Source organism: Pristiophorus japonicus, chromosome 5 (assembly GCF_044704955.1).
Source record: "Pristiophorus japonicus isolate sPriJap1 chromosome 5, sPriJap1.hap1, whole genome shotgun sequence".
In the NCBI taxonomy this organism is placed as follows: domain Eukaryota; kingdom Metazoa; phylum Chordata; class Chondrichthyes; family Pristiophoridae; genus Pristiophorus; species Pristiophorus japonicus.
In genome coordinates, this window is record NC_091981.1 from 223,812,204 (window position 1) to 223,830,734 (window position 18,531).

General features: G+C 44.8%; 1 protein-coding gene across 1 annotated transcript in view; it reads left to right on the forward strand.

Moving 5' to 3' along the window:
* The window catches only part of rundc3b (RUN domain containing 3b), a 171,912-nt gene that overhangs the window by 98,925 nt on the left and 54,456 nt on the right, over positions 1-18,531 (forward strand). Inside the window, exons 3-5 of the mRNA XM_070881341.1 lie at positions 11,933-12,066; positions 16,974-17,059; positions 17,396-17,485. Coding sequence (XP_070737442.1) covers positions 11,933-12,066; positions 16,974-17,059; positions 17,396-17,485 — 310 coding nt within the window. The remainder of the gene's footprint in view (positions 1-11,932; positions 12,067-16,973; positions 17,060-17,395; positions 17,486-18,531) is intronic.

The following is an 18,531-nucleotide window of genomic DNA, read 5'->3' on the forward strand; positions in this document are numbered from 1 at the left end:
GCTTCTGTCAGCAAGAACTTAAACTATTAGAGATTGTTTTATGGAGCTTAACTACCAATAACATTATTTGTAAATTCTTTTCAATTCAACCTACTAATGCAATGGAGAATAATGAATAATAAATGTTTGCAAGATAGTAACTCATTCAAGAGATTCAGATATTCCTCAAATTAGCAAAACTTGACCAGTTTATAATTGTCTTGAAATTGCTCCAGATTATAAATCTAAGGGGTAATTTTCTAACTATGCTCCTGAGGATCTACAAATAAGGCAGGTGCATGTCAGAAATCTCTGTGTGCTATGCATGATTTTCAAATCATTAGTTTAAATTATTTTTTGAATCTGTTAATTTTATGAGGTCCTTGGGATCAGAACTGCATGCTTGGTTTCACTACCACCATTCTTATTGACTTTACCAAGTCACTCCGCTTATCTACTTTCTCTGACTCTTAAGTGGTTCAATTTTGTGTAAGCCCAGTTAATGAGTGTCGGCAGTCCATTCTGTACTGGAGGGCATCTTTGCTGAGTCTAATCCTATTCTCATCCAATATCCAGACATGCATCTTTCCAATGGGGGCAACTGCATAACCAGGAGTTAGGGGGCCGAAATTGCCCACCGCTGGAAACTGGGCGCACCTACCCTGTTTCTGTTGATTTTACCGGCGCGGTGGATGCAGTAGCCTTTTGAGCAATATTTCGCTCTTTGGCTTTTTTTTTCTCGGCGGACTGGAAGTCGGTCATAATGGGGGCAGACATGGGGCGTTAAGTGGAAGTTCACTGTCTAGAGGGGCGGATGTAGTGGCTGCCGCTGTCGGTTATAAGCGTAGTGCTGCTGATGTCATGGCGCCGCATCACCATGGTTCTCCCCTTCACTTAAAGGGGAGAGCCTGCATGATTTTTTAAGTTTGGTCCACTGCCACCAGAGAAGTTTTCCTGACTGGCCAGTGGCCTGGCACCCAAGAGGGTATGCCAGGCTGCCTGTTGACGGCCCAGCTGAACCTGGGGGCATAATTGTCGGCCCGACATTGCGGTCGGCTGACAAAAGAAAACATGACGGCAGTGGCAGTAGGTCCTCCCCTTTAATGGGAGTCGCACCGCCACTTTACCAGCATAACCTCACTGCACCAGCAGAAAAAAAGCAGCTTTTGGCACCGCTCGGCAGGAGCAAAACTTTTCCGGCGGAATTTCACCATCGGGGGGGCGGGTGGGGGGGAAAACATTGGTAGTGCGTGCTCTGGTGACACACTTAATATGGATCGGCAGCAGCGGAGAGGTGGGAGGAGGGGGGAGAGCGGGTCACCGCTGGGATAATGCCAGGAGCGGAATTTTCAAAATGGCAGCCATTACACGAAAAATCAGTGGCCATTGCACTCTGCAGCGTGGCCACTGAATTCCGGTGGTAACGGGCCTTAAGGGAAGGGGCAATTTTGGCCCCAGGAAGTCTCCCTCACCAAGGGCCACTAAAACTAATTACAGTGCCAGAAATCAACTAACTAACATCTGGGACTGTATGGCTTAGATTTTCCTCAGGCTGTTCCTTTACCACTGGTTAATGGGGAGAGTTTTAATTTTTCTTTTGAGGAGTTACAAGGGAGTTGAAAACCCACTTAATCTTGATTTTGTTTTTCCTGTTTGTCATGCCATATTTTGGGCTTAAATTGTATTTCAATTGAACAGTTTTAAGTTGTGTTGACGTAATTATGGACAGTAGACTGAAGAACTTGCAAGAACTGATTAGTGGATAACTAAACAAAGAGGGAAGTAACTGCAATTAGAAATTCTTGCCCGTGCAGCAGAAGTTTATTGCACCAGCAGCATTGCTTAGGTTCATGTAGAAAACTCATGGACCACAACCTAAAGTGTACCCGGTTCATTAACTGGTACACAAGTAATTTGTCAATATATTAACCACTTAAATTTGAAGCTTGAGTATTGGTGATACAATGGCACGAAAGTTGGTAGTGCAATTTGCAGTGTCACAGTTTCAGTATTGCCAAAGCCCACAATTTCCTTAACAATTTATAGATGTTTGCACTATTGGTTTAATGCACATGATCCATGGGGATAAAGGAAGTGAGAGATTTTTTTTCTCTCTCTCCCTTCTATTCCTGTGAAGGGTATGCACTGACAGAACAGTGAAAAGTTAGCACATGTTTAATGAAATTGGAAGTGTTGGCAACACTGGAGTAGTGTGTCATCACCTGCAGATGTCCACAGGTCAGTTTGACGATCACTGCTATGCTGTCGGGAGACGTGCTGAGCTGAGACCACATACTTTGTCACAAAGAGGTCAAAATCAGCAACTATTACATTGGGTTTCTGTTGCAGACCTCCTATTTGCTGGCTGAAGAGGACTATTGGTGGAAGAAGTTTTAACAAAATAAAATGGTGGCACTACAAAACATGAAAGAGTATCTGAAGAAGAATGGTTAACATTTTACATGTGGACACTTAATAGAATATTGGTTATAAGCATTGGTTATACGGCAAGTTGGAAATCTAGCAACAGCTAACTGACCGCTTCAGAAAAGTTGACATGGCCCCTAAAAAGCTGACATTGGGCCTTATGCTATGTGAAAACAGGTTAGGTTGAAGGTGCAGTGGCACATGGGCTTGTTATAACTTAAGCTGCAGCTATACCCAGAATTTGACCACTGCTATTGTAGAGACAAACCTAAAGTACACAAAAGAGCAGTTAGTAATGTTGGAGGATTTGGAAATTACTAAATGTGTGAGATTTACTTTCAATGGGGATGATGGGTCACTTTCTCTTTTACCTCCTCTCCTCCCCTCCCCGCCTCGCTCAACCACATCCCCCAGAGAGTTTAATATTTTTTGACACTAATGCCGTGGATTCGCACTTGCCCGTTCATCAGCCTATGCTTTGCTTCTAGATTAAAATGTTTGGAAGCTAATCGTGGGCTGGCGCGTGCACTGCTGGAAGACCATAAGCTTTATTTTGAGTCTTTTCTGGCATTTTGGAGCTTACGTCATTTTTACCTTTTATACCAAAAATAATTAATCCTAGAAAAGCTGCAGATATTTTAAATATAAAAATGAAGGTATTATGGTGACTTCAATACTATTTTACAGGGTAAACTCTGAAAGAAAATGGGTTGATATGCTCCATTTAAGAGAGGAATGTCAAATGAGTGTATTAAACTCTCCAATAATAATTTTGAGCCTACATTGCTCTTTCGAATCTGTCAAAAAGGCTTGTATTGGAAATGAAAACCATTAAATACTCCAATCAGTAAGAAAAATGTTTTAAGTGCACAGAAATGTGGTTTGCACGAATAGGAATTTTGTCTGTCACATTCAACTAAGTAGCTGCCAACATTTTGGGCTTTGCAATCCATTATGCTACTTTTACTAATGCCACTCCTCACATTTCTCCTTGATGTTCTCGTACGGATGGTGTGGTCACCCTCCCTGGTTACTCCATGGTAATAAAGGGACCTCAATCAGGTGTGCATAAACAAACTGAAAACGTTCCAAGTTACAGAACATAACCAAGCACTACAACTCCGCCAAAAGAATAGCCAGTGTTCAGCATCACGCATCACTGTAGTAACATCCTAAATATGGGACTCTCCATGTGATGCGTTTAAATTAAATAAAGATCATCACCACTCTAAACCCCTTTCTGTTTAATTTACAAGCCTGGAATTTCACAATTGCAGTGACACAAATGTTCAAAAAGAGTCAGTTAATGTCTTCCTACTGGAGAACATCTTCCTGATCTCAAAGGTGGCTGCAGCTATTCTTGAAGAAAATAAACCATCACATAAAGACAACAGTAAGGTTTGTCCCAGAAAATGCTTTCAAGGAAAATAACATAAAATACATTTTATCAAAGGCTGCATTGTAGCAGTTTATTTGTTACATATAATTGATTTGTGAACAATATTAAATAAATACATCTTGTAACTGTGATTCTCAGCTCAGCTAAAAAATCTTTCTGCTTCAAGTTTTTGTGAAACCAACTATTATGTCTGTAATGTTCCTATGAATGACTCCACGAGGCAATGTGTTGTACTCAAACTGTAGTGAGCTTGGTCCTTTATTCGTAACTCCAGAGTGAGGCAGCCCCTGCTACCAGGGCAGGAAACCCTGGTCTCCACCAGTTGCACCCTCTAGTGGTGCCAGCATAGTATATACACAGTGTAAACCTTATTGATAGTACATCAGGTAAACAAGTCTCCATCTCGTGCAACTACACAGAGAGTATATCTATAGTCTGCATATATAACATCACTCTCTCTCATGTCCTTTGTGCCAATTACCTTTGCACTATGCACTAGTGCAGCGAAGGTTCACCAGACTGATTCCCGGGATGGCGGGACTGACCTATCAAGAAAGATTGGATCAACTGGGCTTGTATTCACTGGAGTTCAGAAGAATGAGAGGGGACCTCATAGAAACGTTTAAAATTCTGACGGGTTTAGACAGGTTAGATGCAGAAAGAATGTTCCCAATGTTGGGGAAGTCCAGAACCAGGGGTCACAGTCTGAGGATAAGGGGTAAGCCATTTAGGACCGAGATAAGGAGAAACTTCTTCACCCAGAGAGTGGTGAACCTGTGGAATTCTCTACCACAGAAAGTAGTTGAGGCCAATTCACTAAATATATTCAAAAGGGAGTTAGATGAAGTCCTTACTACTCGGGGGATCAAGGGTTATGGCGAGAAAGCAGGAAGGGGGTACTGAAGTTTCATGTTCAGCCATGAACTCATTGAATGGCGGTGCAGGCTAGAAAGGCTGAATGGCCTGCTCCTGCACCTATTTTCTATGTTTCTATGTTTCTATGTTTCTATGTTTCTATGTTTACCTTAGCTCTCCCCAGACTTAAGTGCCAATAGCCCTTGCACCTAGGCTGTGCTTTGGCTTGGCTCTCTCCCTGTTAACCCTCAATCCTTTTGTCACAACTTTGGGTAGTGGTTACCAGTTTGGATGATTTGATGATGCAGTGGAGGTTCCAGTGGGTTCTGGGTGTGATCCATGTGGTGTCCATGGCTACATACATCCATTCCTCCGCCCGCCCCCCCCCCCCCCCCCCCCCCCCCAAACAGCGAGATCATGCAGCTGGCCTGTTATATTAACATACAGGATCAGACACAGTGCAAGCACAAAAAGTTTTTTACAGTTTGTATCATGACACCTTAGTACAGTGACTTACATTCGTTTCATTTTACAATCGTGCGCCAGGATTGGGTAGATTGAATTCATGGTCAGTACTGAGGTAGCAGTACAGGTATGCAAGGAAGCTAGTTCCAGAGCAACCGGACGGGGTCCTAGTCGTCTGATGGCGGCGCTGCGCCCCCTGCTAGCGGGGTGGGCTTGGTTTGCTCACCTTGCCAGGACTCAGGGCCTTTGCTGTTGCCTCGTGGTGGGCAGAGCCACAGATGTGTGTGGCCTCCCTGTCCTCCTTTGAGAGCTGCAGAATCTTCTGCCTGCTCTCTAACGGTGTTCCAGGTCCCATTTGGGGAACTCGTTGGTTCTGAGCTTTCGCTCCCAGACATGGCCGAGGTAGTGACTGGGTCTGGGGGCTACACCGTCTCCACCCGGGTGGTGGGCAACGATGACCGACTGCACGTATTGGCGCCGTTTTCGTTTCCAGGTCTGTGGTGAATAGTGCCATCGGGTGCCTGCAGCATGGGATAGACCTGGGGCAGGGCATCAGGATCAGTGTCTTCATCCTCCTGAGGTCACTGGCCTAAAACTTGAGGGGACACCTGGAGCAGGGCATCAGGATCAGCGCCTTCAGCCTCCTGAATTTTCTTGCTTGCTACTTTTGGGGAGACTCTATTCCCGACATCTCGCAACAACATTTTGTTCACAATCTTAATCGGTTCGTTACATTGATTGCCATGCATACAATGTCTCTTTCAGTTGGTTGCAAGTCTCCTTTAAGAGAACCCTGCTGGCTTTACCCCAATCAAATCCTTTGTTAGACACCATGTGTTGTTCCCTCAGCGTTGCACCTCGTGGTATTGCTGCGACCATTTTTTTCAGCTACGCTGCACCTCGCTGCAGCAGGGACGCCATTTTGCTTCTGCCCTCGAGGTCGACTACCTTGATCCTTCTCTCCCGTGATTCTGCCACAAAAGCTGTAAGAGTGCCTGTGAATTCGATCTTCCTCCCCAGGGGTCTTGCCACTGGAGCCGGGAAGGTACTTTTAGGTCGTTCCGGTCAGATCATTGCCATGCAATCATGATGGATGGTCTGTGCCTCAGGTGCTGTGCTGGTCTGTTCTCTGGTGCCTGGCCCAAGCGAAGATGAGGTTTTGCTCTGCCTCTGAACATGGGGGACATCGATTGCTGGTGTGAAGAGGTCTTCCCATTTCCACTGGATCTTCCCCATCCACCTTCTTCCGAATAGCGTTGGACCATCACCTGCAACAATCCACAGAGGTAACTTGTGCACCACGCCATTATGGATTACACTTGCATCCGCAGTACCAAGGACTGGGATCAGCTCCTTGGTGTAGGTGCGCAACTTTTCCTGTACTGGAACCAGCTCAGGTCGTCTTTCATTCCATAGCACCTCAAAGACATCCTGGCTCATCACTGACTGGCTCGCTCCCGTGTCCATTTCCATGAAGACTGGAACGCCGTTTATCTTGACTTCCATCTTCACTGGAGGACAATCGGTGGTGCAGGTCCACACTCCATACACTTCTTGGGAATGAGCTGCCTCTCTGGCCAAATCATCATACTCCCTGCTGGATTCAAAGTCATCTACCGACTCCTCTGCTAGACAGTGAGTCGTATTTCTTTTACACATACACTGGAGGTGGCCCTTCATGTTACAGGCTTTGCATACGTACTCAGCAAACCGACACTGGTGAGCCCTATGGTTTCCTCTGCAACGCCAGCATGGTGCTACTCGATTAGCACCTCTCGGTGGACTCTGAGTTCTAGAACCCTGAGGTCTGTGCTCTCTGCCCTGGGCAGAGCCATGTTCTACATTCTTGCCTGTAAAAGGCACCATTCTGTGTATAGTACTTGCTGGGTTTGAGTCCACAGGATGAATAATTTGCTTGGTGCTGCAGGTCGAGGTCATAAACGCCTGACTGATGCTGATGGCCTTCTGCAGGTTGACTGTGGTGTCGGCAGATAATAGCTTGTGAAGGAGGCCCTCGTGGCCAATTCCTATAATGAAGATGTCTCGCAATGCTTCGTTGAGGTGCGTGCCAAAATTACACGGTGCCGCAAGTCTCCTGAGGTCGGCAGCATATTTTGCAATCTCCTGGCCCTCAGGTCTGCGGTGAGTGTAGAATCTATGCCTGGCCGTGAGGATGCTCTCTTTTGGTTTTAGTTGATCGCGAATTAGTTCAGTCAGCTCATCGTATGTCTTATCCTTGGCCTTCGTGGGTGCCAGCAAGTCCCTGACGAGGTGGTAGACCTCGGGCCCACAACTGGTCACCAGTATAGCCTTGCGCTTCTCCGCCGATGCGTCCGTCTCCCCTGCCGGGTCATTTGCCGCGAAATATAGCTCGAGCCTTTCCGTGAAGGCATCCCAATCATCACCCTCTGAGAAGTCTTTTAGTGTGTCAAAGGTAGCCATAATCGCATGAAAGTCCGCATTCTCATCGCCAGTTGTTATGTCTGTAATGTGCCTATCAATGACTCCACGAGGCAATGTGTTGTACTCGAACTGTAGTGACCTTGGTCCTTTATTCGTAACCCCAGAGTGAGGCAGCCGTATGGTGGCTACCCTTTTATACAGTCCCTGCCACCAGGGCAGGAAACCCCGGTCTCCACCAGTTACACCCTCTAGTGGTGCCAGCATAGTATATACACAGTGTAAACCTTCTTGATAGTACATCAGGTAAACAAGTCTCCATCTTATGCAACTATACAGTGACTACACAGAGAGTATATCTATAGTCTGCATATATAACACCAACAATGGGAGAAAAGTTGATTCTAAAAGCCTTAAGTTCCATCCTCCAATTACTTGGTCCATACCTCCCATCTCAATTTAAATAAAAACTGCTAATTAAATGTTCACAAGTTGACAGATGTGTCATCATACGCAGTCCCTCAATGCAAGGATGACTTGCTTCCATGCCAAAAAGGAACGAGTTCACAGGTGTTTCAACAAAGGACCTAATATTCCAGAACCCGAACTACATCTTGGAGGGTGGAAGATGCCTGTGCTTGGATTTTTTTAATGTATGGTGGTTGTTGCACACCAGCCATCACATTTGACAGAGCTAGGTCTTGGTCCAGTGGCGAGGATTACCCAAGACGACTGGAGACCAGCTCTGCTGCACAGACCGAGCGTGCGCACACATAGCAGTGTGGGCTGGCTTGTGATGCCCCTGGGCCGCAGACTCGCACCTCTCCTGGGCCCGGGTCACTTCCTTCTCCAAACTCTTGCTGCTCCTTCGCCCCTCCCTGCTGTACCTGCTCGCACTGCAATCAGTGACCTGAATTTGCCACCGTTGACCTCTTGCAGGCCGGGACCGCGCCGATTTCCGGGCCGGGCCGGGCCGCTGCACGCTGCTCCCTCTAATGCAGCCTTTTGAAACACATTGGCATGTGAAGGTATGTGTTGCATCCATCCTTGGGTTGCAGCAGGTGGGCAGAGCAGACCAACTTAGCAATGGGATGACCTGCACCCTCCTGCTAAGAAGCTGCAGGGTGACTTGGACAGGTTAGGTGAGTGGGCAAACGAATGGCAGATGCAGTATAATGTGGATAAATGTGAGGTTATCCACTTTAGTGGCAAAAACATGAAAGCAGAATATTATCTGAATGGTGGCAGATGAGGAAAAGGGGAGGTGCAGTGAGACCTGGGTGTCATGGTACATCAGTCATTGAAAGTTGGCATGCAGGTACAGCAGGCGGTGAAGAAGGCAAATGGCATGTTGGCATTCATAAGGGATTTGAGTTTAGGAGCAGGGAGGTCTTACTGCAGTTGCAGTTGTGAGGCCTCACCTAGAATATTGTGTTCAGTTTTGGTCTCCTAACCTGAGGAAGGACATTCTTGCTATTGAGGGAGTGCAGTGAAGGTTCACCAAACTGATTCCCGGGATGGCAGGACTGACATATGAGGAGAGACTGGATTGACTGGGCCTGTATTCACTGGAGTTTAGAAGGATGAGAGGGGATCTCATAAAAACATATAAAATTCTGACGGGACTGGACAGGTTAGATGCAGGAAGAATGTTCCCAGTGTTGGGGAAGTCCAGATCCAGGGGACCCATTCTAAGGATAAGGAGTAAGCCATTTAGGACTGAAATGAGGAGAAACTGAGGTGAATGATCTTATTGAATGGTGGTACAGGCTCGAAGGGCCGAATGGCCTTATCCTGCACCTATTTTCTATGTTTCTATCCATGGGCATGGGGCCCTTTTTACAGGGTGGACACCTAAATCAGGCGTTACACCTCTAATTTACATCTTTAAGGAGCCCAAAGCACTTTGAAGGCCCGCATCAAGAAATTAGTTGGCGATGAAGCGAGAAAGGAGTTGGGCCTGTCCCCTGAGGATTCCTAAGTGGCCCCCATGGTTAATTTATAGCTGATAAAGCTGAAAAATGGTTAATTGTTCATTTTATTTTTAATATTAAAAATCCCATCCTGTGGCACCAGGACTGTTGCTCCTAACTCCACAGGAGATATAACGGCTCCTCCTCGTCCCTGTACCGCCTCTTCCAATACTCCCACCCGGAACGTAACTGGAGGGGCGCTGCTAACAAGGTAGGAAGCCTCACATTGATGTCTTCGCTCAAGGGAGCTGCCTGTGAAGGCGTTACCCACACTGATGGCTTGCGCCAAATAATTTAATTAGGCCAGAGGACCAACTTCCATCGATCCATAGGCACCTCTGCGTGGTCACGTGCTGGTCGCGCAGTGTGGAATCGGGGCCTGAAAACAGGCACAGACTAATTTCTAGGTCGTTGACTGGTAGCTAAAAAAGCTGATAGTTGGCATATTCAAATCTGGGAGAATGGCACCTGGTCATTCTTTCAGGTGGTAAATGGTGGATAAAACAGAAAAAACTTGAGTGGCAATTTAATTTTTTGAATAACATCATCTCTTTTTTTTTAAATTAAAAGTATAAATCTCCTATTATATGTTGTTGCCTGGAACTCAATCTTTTGCATGCAGAAATTTTGAGTCGGGAGTTGAGTATCATTTAGTGAATCAGCATTGTTGACTACACTTTAGGATATGGATAAATTGTTCTGCATATTAACAAGCAACAGGTCAACTTAAATTCGTCTCTGCTCTCAGCAACTATCAGGGATAATTTGATGAAATATCAGACCTTGTTACAGTTTCTCTAGCTGTGTTCTGCATTTGGGATAAAAGTACGTTAACACTCAAGCTGCTGACTATGTTCATTATTCAGATTGTCAGGCTGGAAGTGCACTGACATTTTTAGAATGGAGTGCAGGCTGAGCATATTAATAGAAATGTACTAACCCAAAGGTGACCCAATTCTCAAAAAGCCAAAGAAAACACTGGTGAGTTGACCAGATATCGGCAATACTATTCTGTGATGATCTTACAGGAATCTGTGTGCTTGTAGAACAAATTCCTGTCAATTCGTTCCCCTTGCCACGTGATCCATCATCAAGATCGTAGGCAGTCCCTTGTATCGAGGTTGACTTGCTTCCACACCAAAAACGGATGAGTTCACAGATGTTTCAATGAAGGACCTAATATTCCAGGTTTCGAATTAAATGTTGAAGAGTGGAAGATGCCTCTGCGTGGATTTTTTTTAATGTGTGGTGGCCGCTGCAAACCAGCCACCACATGAGCTTGAAAGAGCTAAGTCTTGGTCCAGTGGCAAGGGTTAACCAAGATGACTGGAGACTAGTTCTGCTGCACGGACCTAGTGAGTACCCACATTGCAGTGTGGGCTGGCCCATGCTGCCCCTGGGCCCTCGCTTCTTCTGGGCCCCGAACTCTCATGCCTCTCCTGAGCTCCGATCACGTCGCTCTACAATCTCTCGCCACTCCTTCGCCCCCGACCTCGCCGCTCCTGCTGTACCTGCCCACGCTCAAATCAGCGACCTGAACCTTGGTGACGTCCAATCCAGTTGCCCTTTTCACAGCCGTCTCCCTCCTGAACCGGCTCACACTGTACCTTGAAGTGGTATGCTCCACACTACTCCTTTTGAAGGCCCTGACCTGCGCGACAGCCCCGACCTGCAAGAACCATCAGCAGGTCAGGGCCTTCAAAGGAGCAGCATGGAGCCTGACCATATGATCCACTCTCTCTCAGAAAGCCTCAATTTAATTACTTAGCAAGATTGGAAAGTCATTGGCCATGAAAATGGCTGAGTTGAAATTTTATTTCAGACTGGGAACTGGGATTCAGACATGCACTGTGAATGGGAGGAGTGCAGTATCCAATCCTCAGAGCTACTGGAGCTTTCATGTAATGCAACAATATTTAGATAACTTTGCATTCACTTTTCTCTGTCACTGCATAGCCAAGAGATTAGGTGAGAAATCTGCTCCCAAAACTCTGCTGATAGCATTCTAAACTGAGACGTATGAACCTCAGATTTATGGGGAAGAGCCTGTCTGACAGATGACCGCTTCTATTGATGACTTGGCTTCTGGATGAAGCTATATTGCAGTGTACCGTATTTCTTGAAGGAGGAAGAAAAAGGGAATTGACATAATCGGTCCTGTCTTGACAATCAGAAGCACACGATCATGTGAAATTGTACTATTGCAGCATGGAGAAGCCTAAGCAAATCCCACTTTCCCAGCTGAGATGGGAAAAGAGAATGGGTTGAAAGTGATGGAGAATTATAATTGGTGGAAGAGGATTAATTCCTGACAATTGAAGATTTTTAGTCTGTCTTAAAGAACCTTTCAAACAATCGAGTTTTGCTTGAGAGGGAAGTTACTAATTTTGTAGATCTGTGTTTTTATTCTAGGTTTCCTATTTTTGTGTTGCAGGTCAAATAAATTGGTTTGGTTACGAAAGCCCTCGAAGCTTCTGGGACTTCATTCGTGTGGCATGCAGTAAAGTTCCCCATAACTGCATCAGTAGCATTGAGAACATGGAGAATGTAAGCTCATCGAGGGCAAAGGTTAGAAAATGGCTGTTTCTTGATATTCTGTTCTACTGTTTACAACCATTGACTGAGTCAGTGCTATTGGTAGCTGTTTTTATATTGTGCAAGACTCACGGTAATGCTGTCTCTTTCCAACGGATAGGTTTCACACAGCCAGTGGCAACCCAAAAATGAGTGCCAAATTTGAGGTCCTGGAAGGATATGAAGACAAGAACAGGGATTTTAGGTTCTGTGTGGGTAAGGCGGGTGAGAGCCTCCCATGGACTTGTCAGCATGAAGCTCAGGTCATTTTAACTCCCGGGTCTTATTTTAATATTTGAAATCTGTCTCCCACCCAAAGCCGATGGAAATATGTATAGGCTGGTGGGCGGGAGCGGGAGTAGGAACGGAAGCCGAATGTTTCCAGGGACCCAAGGAAACGATTACTGGCAGCTTTTAGTGTTGCGCTGGCCATCTCTAATTTGAAGTTAAAATCACATTGTGATGCCGATGGCATGATTGGACTGCAACTTTCACATTTTAAATTGCCCTCATCTGCCTGTGGTGGGTGGCCTTTGTGCTGCTGGAAGTCCACCAGTTAAAATGACAGCAGGCACAAACCAGTCAGCAAGATGGTGCAGATCTCCTGACCGCCATTTTAAGCACCCACCTACCCTGTTCGCATTGGGTGGGCTGGGTTAGAATCGGGCTCTGTATGGTGGATTTGGAGCCAGTGTCGGTCAGCAAGGATGGGTTGATGAATGAGTGGGATTTAATACAGGACAACATATAGGCGGTTGCATTTTGGACCAGTTGGAGTTTATGAAGGGGGAAGGATGGGAGGCCAGGAAGGAGGATGTGAGAGAAATCATGCCTCGAGGCGGAAGAAGCCTGGATAAAGGTTTCAGCGGCAGAGGGGCTGAGATGGATGTGGTCAATGTTATGCAGGTGGAAATAAGCGGTCTTGGTATAGATAGGAAGCTCAGTTCTGGGTTGAACAGGAAACCAAGATTTTACCCGTTCTGGTTCAGCCCAAGTGATTGGCTGGCGAGGGGGGCAGAATCAGTGATAAGAATATGAATTTTACAGAGAATTTTTCAGGGGTAATCATTTAACATTAGTGATGAAATTAAGTTGTTAACCATTTTATTTTGAGTAGATTATCATAAAATAGTGGGCAGAGGAATTGCGTATGTCATCATCATAGGCAGTCCCTCAAAATCGAGGAAGACTTATTTCCACTCCAAAAATGAGTTCTCAGGTGACTGTACAGTCCAATACGGAAATGACAGTCTCTGTCACAGGTGGGACAAACAGTCGTTGAAGGAAAGGGTGGGTGGGACTGGTTTGCCACACGCCTCCTTCCGTTGCCTGCGCTTGTCCTCGACGACGAGACTCGAGGTGCTTAGCGCCCTCCCGGATGCACTTCCTCTACGTAGGGCAGTCTTGGGCCAGAGATTCCCAGGTACCGGTGGGGATGTTGCATTTTATCAAGGAGGCTTTGAGGGTGTCCTTGAAACGTTTCCTCTGCCCACCTGGGGCTCGCCTGCCGTATAAGAGTTCCGAATCGCGTATGTACACACTATTGCATAGTGATTTCAACCACTAGAAATTTACAGTGAAGTTCTATAACTCAGATCAGTGTCTCACCAATAACTTTGGCTTCAGGTGTGGTACTGGAGGACTGCTAATGTGGTACCTTTGTTTAAGAAGAGAGAAAGGGATAGACTGAGTAACTACAGGCCAGTCAGCCTAACCTCAGTGGTGGGAAATTATTGGAAAAAATCTAAAGGACAGGATAACTTTTCATTTAGAAAGACATGGATTAATCAAGGACAGTCAGCACAGATTTGTTAAGGGAGGGTTGTGTCTGACTAACTTGATTGAATTTTTCGAGGAGGTAACCAGGAGGATTGATGAGGGCATATGGATTTTAGCAAAGCTTTTGATAAGGTCCCACATGGCAGACTGGTCACGAAAGTAAAAACCCATGGGATCCAGGGCAAAGTGGCAAGTTGGATCCAAAATTGGCTCACAGCCAAGAAGCAAAGGGTAATGGTTGATGGGTGTTTTTGTGACTGGAAGGATATTTCAATGGTGTTTCACAGTGCTCAGTACTAGGTCCCTTGCTTTTTGTGATATACATCAATGATCTAGACTTGAAATAGGGGGTGCGATTAAGAAGTTTACAGATGATACTAAAATTGGCTGTGTGGTTGATAATGAAGAAGAAAGCTGCAGAACAGTGGCAAATGGAATTTAATCCGAAGAAATGTGAGATAATGTATTTGGGAAGAGCTAACAAGGCAAGGGAATACACATTAAATAGCGGGACACTGAGAAGTGTAGAGGAACAGAGGAACCTTGGAGTGCATGTCCATAGATTTCTGAAGGTAGCAGGCCAGGTAGATAAGGTGGTTAAGAAGGAATACGGAAAGCTTGCCTTTATTAGCCAAAGCATAGAATATAAGAGCAGGGGGGCTTATGCTTGAACTGTATAAAACACAAATTAGGCCACAGCTAGAGTACTGCGTGCAGTTCTGGTCACCATATTACAGGAAAGATGTGATTGCACTTGAGAGAGAACAGAGGAGATTTATGAGGATGTTGCCTGGAGAATTTTAACTGAGAGGAAAGATGGGTTAGGCTGGGTTTGTTTTCTTTGGAACAGAGGGGGCTGAGTGGAGATCTTTTTGAGCTGTATAAAGTTGTGAGGGACCTGGATAGAGTGGATAGGAAGGGCCTATTTCCCTTAGCAGATGGGTCAACAACCAAGGGGCATAGATTTAAAGTAATTAGTAGGAGGTTAGAGGGGATTTGAGGGGAAATTTCTTCAGCCAGAGTGTTGTGGAGTCTGGAACTCACTACCTGAAAGAGTGGTCGAGGCAGAAACCCTCACCACATTTAAAAAGTGCTTGGATGTGCACTTGATGTGCCATAAACCAAGAGCTGCAAAGTGGGATTAACCTGGATAGCTCTTTGTTGCCAGGCACGGACACAATGGGCGAAATGGCCTCCAGGCATGATCTTGAATGGCGGAGCAGGCGCAAGGGGACAAATGGCCTACTACTGCTCCTATTTCTTGTGTTCTTAGATGTTATTCCCTCCCTAAACCTCTCCGCCTCTCTACCTCTCTCTCATTTAAGACGCACCTTAAAACAGGGTGGATAAAGGGGAACCAGTGGATGTGTTGTATTTGGACTTCCAGAAGGCATTTGACAAGGTGCCACATAAAAGGTTACTGCACAAGATAAAAGTTCACGGGGTTGGGGGCAATATATTAGCATCGATAGAGGATTGGCTAATTTACAGAAAACAGAGTAGGGATAAATGGTTTATTCTCGGGTTGGCAATCAGTAACTAATGGGGTGCCACAGGGATCAGTGCTAGAACCCCAATTATTTACAATCTATATTAACGACTTGGAAGAAGGGATTGAGTGTAACGTAGCCAAGTTTGCCGACAATACAAAGATGGGAGGAAAAGCAATGTGTGAGGAGAACACAAAAAATCCGCAAAAGGACATAGAAAGGCTAAGTGAGTGGGCAAAATTTTGGCAGATGGATTATAATGTTGGAAAGTGTGTGGCAGAAAAAAAATCAAAGAGCAAGTTATTATTTAAATGGAGAAAGATTGCAAATTGCTGCAGTACAGCGGGACCTGGGGGTACTTGTAACGCAAAAGGTTAGTATGCAGGTACAGCAAGTGATCAGGAAGGCCAATGGAATCTTGGGGTTTATTGCAAAGGGGATGGAGTATAAAAGCAGGGAAGTCTTGCTATAGTTGTGCAGGGTATTGGTGAGGTCACACCTGGAATACTGCATGCAGTTTTGGTTTCCATATTTACAAAAGGTTATACTTGCTTTGGAGGCAGTTCAGAGAAGGTTCACTAGGTTGATTCCGGGGATGAGGGGATTGACTTATGAGGAAAGGTTGAGGCGGCTCGGCCTCTACTCATTGGAGTTCAGAAGAATGAGAGGTGATCTTATCGAAACATGTAAGATTATGAGGGGGCTTGACGAGGTGAAAGCAGAGAGGATATTTCCACTGATGGGGAAGACTAGAAATAAAGGGCATAATCTTAGAGTAAGGGGCCACCCATTTAAAACTGAGTTGAGGAGAAATTTCTTCTGAGGTTTGTGGATCTGTGGAATTTGCTGCCTCCGAGAGCTATGGAAGCTGGGACATTGAATAAATTTAAGACAGAAATAGACAGTTTCTTAAACGATAAGGAAATAAGGGGTTATGGGGAGGGGGCAGGGAAGTGGACCTGAGACCATGATCGGATCAGCCATGATCGCATTACATGGCGGAGCAGGCTCGAGGGGCCATATGGCCTACTCCTCCTATTTCTTATGTTCTTAAAACCTACCTCTTTGACCAAGCTTTGGTTAACTGTCCAAATAGCTCCTTATGTGACTCGGTGTAAAATTGTGTTTTATAATGGTCCTGTGAAGTGCCTTTGGACATTTTATTACATTAAAGTTGCCATATAAATGCAAGTTGTTGTTGTAAATTGGTAGCATGTACACTTCATCTGTTCCCTTTTAACACCTTGCTGTCAGCTGATGAAATTATTATTCAACTGATCTTCTGTGGGTCTTTTTCTGTATCAGCCGAATTGAGCATCCACAGGCGGTCAGGGAGATTGGCATAAGATGCCCCTTTTCATCTCATGTGAGCAACTATTTAGAATGCAGTGATGGGCATTTTGTTTCTTTACAGCTGTGGATTATACGTTTATACGTTTTATTGTCAGCGAGCTGTAGGAATTGTTGCTTGAATGGTATGTAAGACACTGGCTCCCACATGGCTGATGTAAATGTGTCTTGTGTTGTCACCATAAGCAGCTGTCAGTGCAGTGAACAGAAGAATAATGTAGCAGTTTGCTCAATACATTTTAATTCTGTAATGCTTCTGTTCTGCCTCTTGTAAATTGACAGGGCAGAGCCTGGATCCGAGTAGCGCTCATGGAGAAGCGTCTGTCTGAGTATATTTCTACTTCCCTGAGGGACATCAAAACAACCAGGTGTTTACAAATTATCCATGTAATGTGACACCTACGATATAACAGCAGAAACTAATTAAATTAAACTTAGATTGGCTTATTAAAATTATATATATTTTTAAAGCCTATTACTGGTAATGAATGATATAAATGACCTTGTTTTTTTTCATGAACCAGAAGACTATTGTGAAGACACAGACAACATTTATTGGTCCTCTGAGTCGCTTGGCCAGAGACAGAATACTGTTCATTACCCAGCTGGTTGATGTACAGCATTAAAACTGATTGATCTTAAGTCATCACTTCCGTAAATAGAATTGAGGCTCTGAATGACTCTTGTTAAAATTCCCCTTACAGGAGATATTATGAGGATGGGGCAATTGTACTTGGAGAAGAAGCCAATATGCTTGCTGGCATGCTGCTTGGACTCAATGCCATTGACTTCAGGTAATTGATCTAATTTATTTCTATGAATTCTGTTAGATCTCAAGCACATAAAAGGCAATTTGAGACAGTTGTGTAATTACAGGTTAGATAGACCTAAGTTATATCATTAGCTGTGCATTGCTTTCTGGCTGAGAAAAATGCATACAAGAGCACGCACACAGACACAGTTCTGCTCACCATTCTTCAAATGCAGATTAAACTTAAACAAACTTAGACAATCCATTTTCTGCAAACACTCTACATTTTAAAAATGAAATTTGAAAAGATCCCAAGCAGTTACGATGAAGTGTGCATCTACTCCCAATGGTTATAGGCCACTAGAACTATGGGGAACAGGTGGTGGTCACTGGTATCCCTGATGTAAGCAAACCGGCAAGGGGGTTATATAAACCAAAGGTTTCAGATTAGGAGAGGCTGTCAGGATGAAAAGACACGGGTTCCATCATCTGACAAGTTTGAAGTATGTGTATTTTGTTTGAATTCAACAGGAGCGCTGAACTATCTCTGGTTCACTGAATTGAATTGGTTTTGAGAATACATAGCGCTGATGCAAGTGCTGGCCATCCTGAGACAAGGGACACTTGATCACACAGTCCAATGAAATGCCTGAGAATTTTCTTAAGCTTCGCTTTGCACTGGTTTGTTATACCAAAGCAGGAGCAAACATTACATTGTGAGAGGCTACCTCCCTGCTATCACATTGCTTTCCTGGGTTTAATTCAGGCGACTTCACGTCCAAGTTATATAGCACAGATTTTATATTGGTATGAAGCTGAAACCACTGCTTATTGACCCAAAAGTGTACGGTATAACTAACTAACTTACTTTGTGCTCCAGTCTGGAAGTAGCAATTCAAGATTAGTCTACGTAGAAAAACTTGTAAATACTGGAAATCTGAAACAAAACACACAATATCTTTTGCGGCAACGTTGTCCGTTCTGACTAAGAGACATTGACCTATTTTTTTTTTTCTCTTTCGAGATCTTGACCGACCTACTTTTTCCACCATTTTCTACTCTTCCAAGGTTGTCTGTATTTTGTGAGGC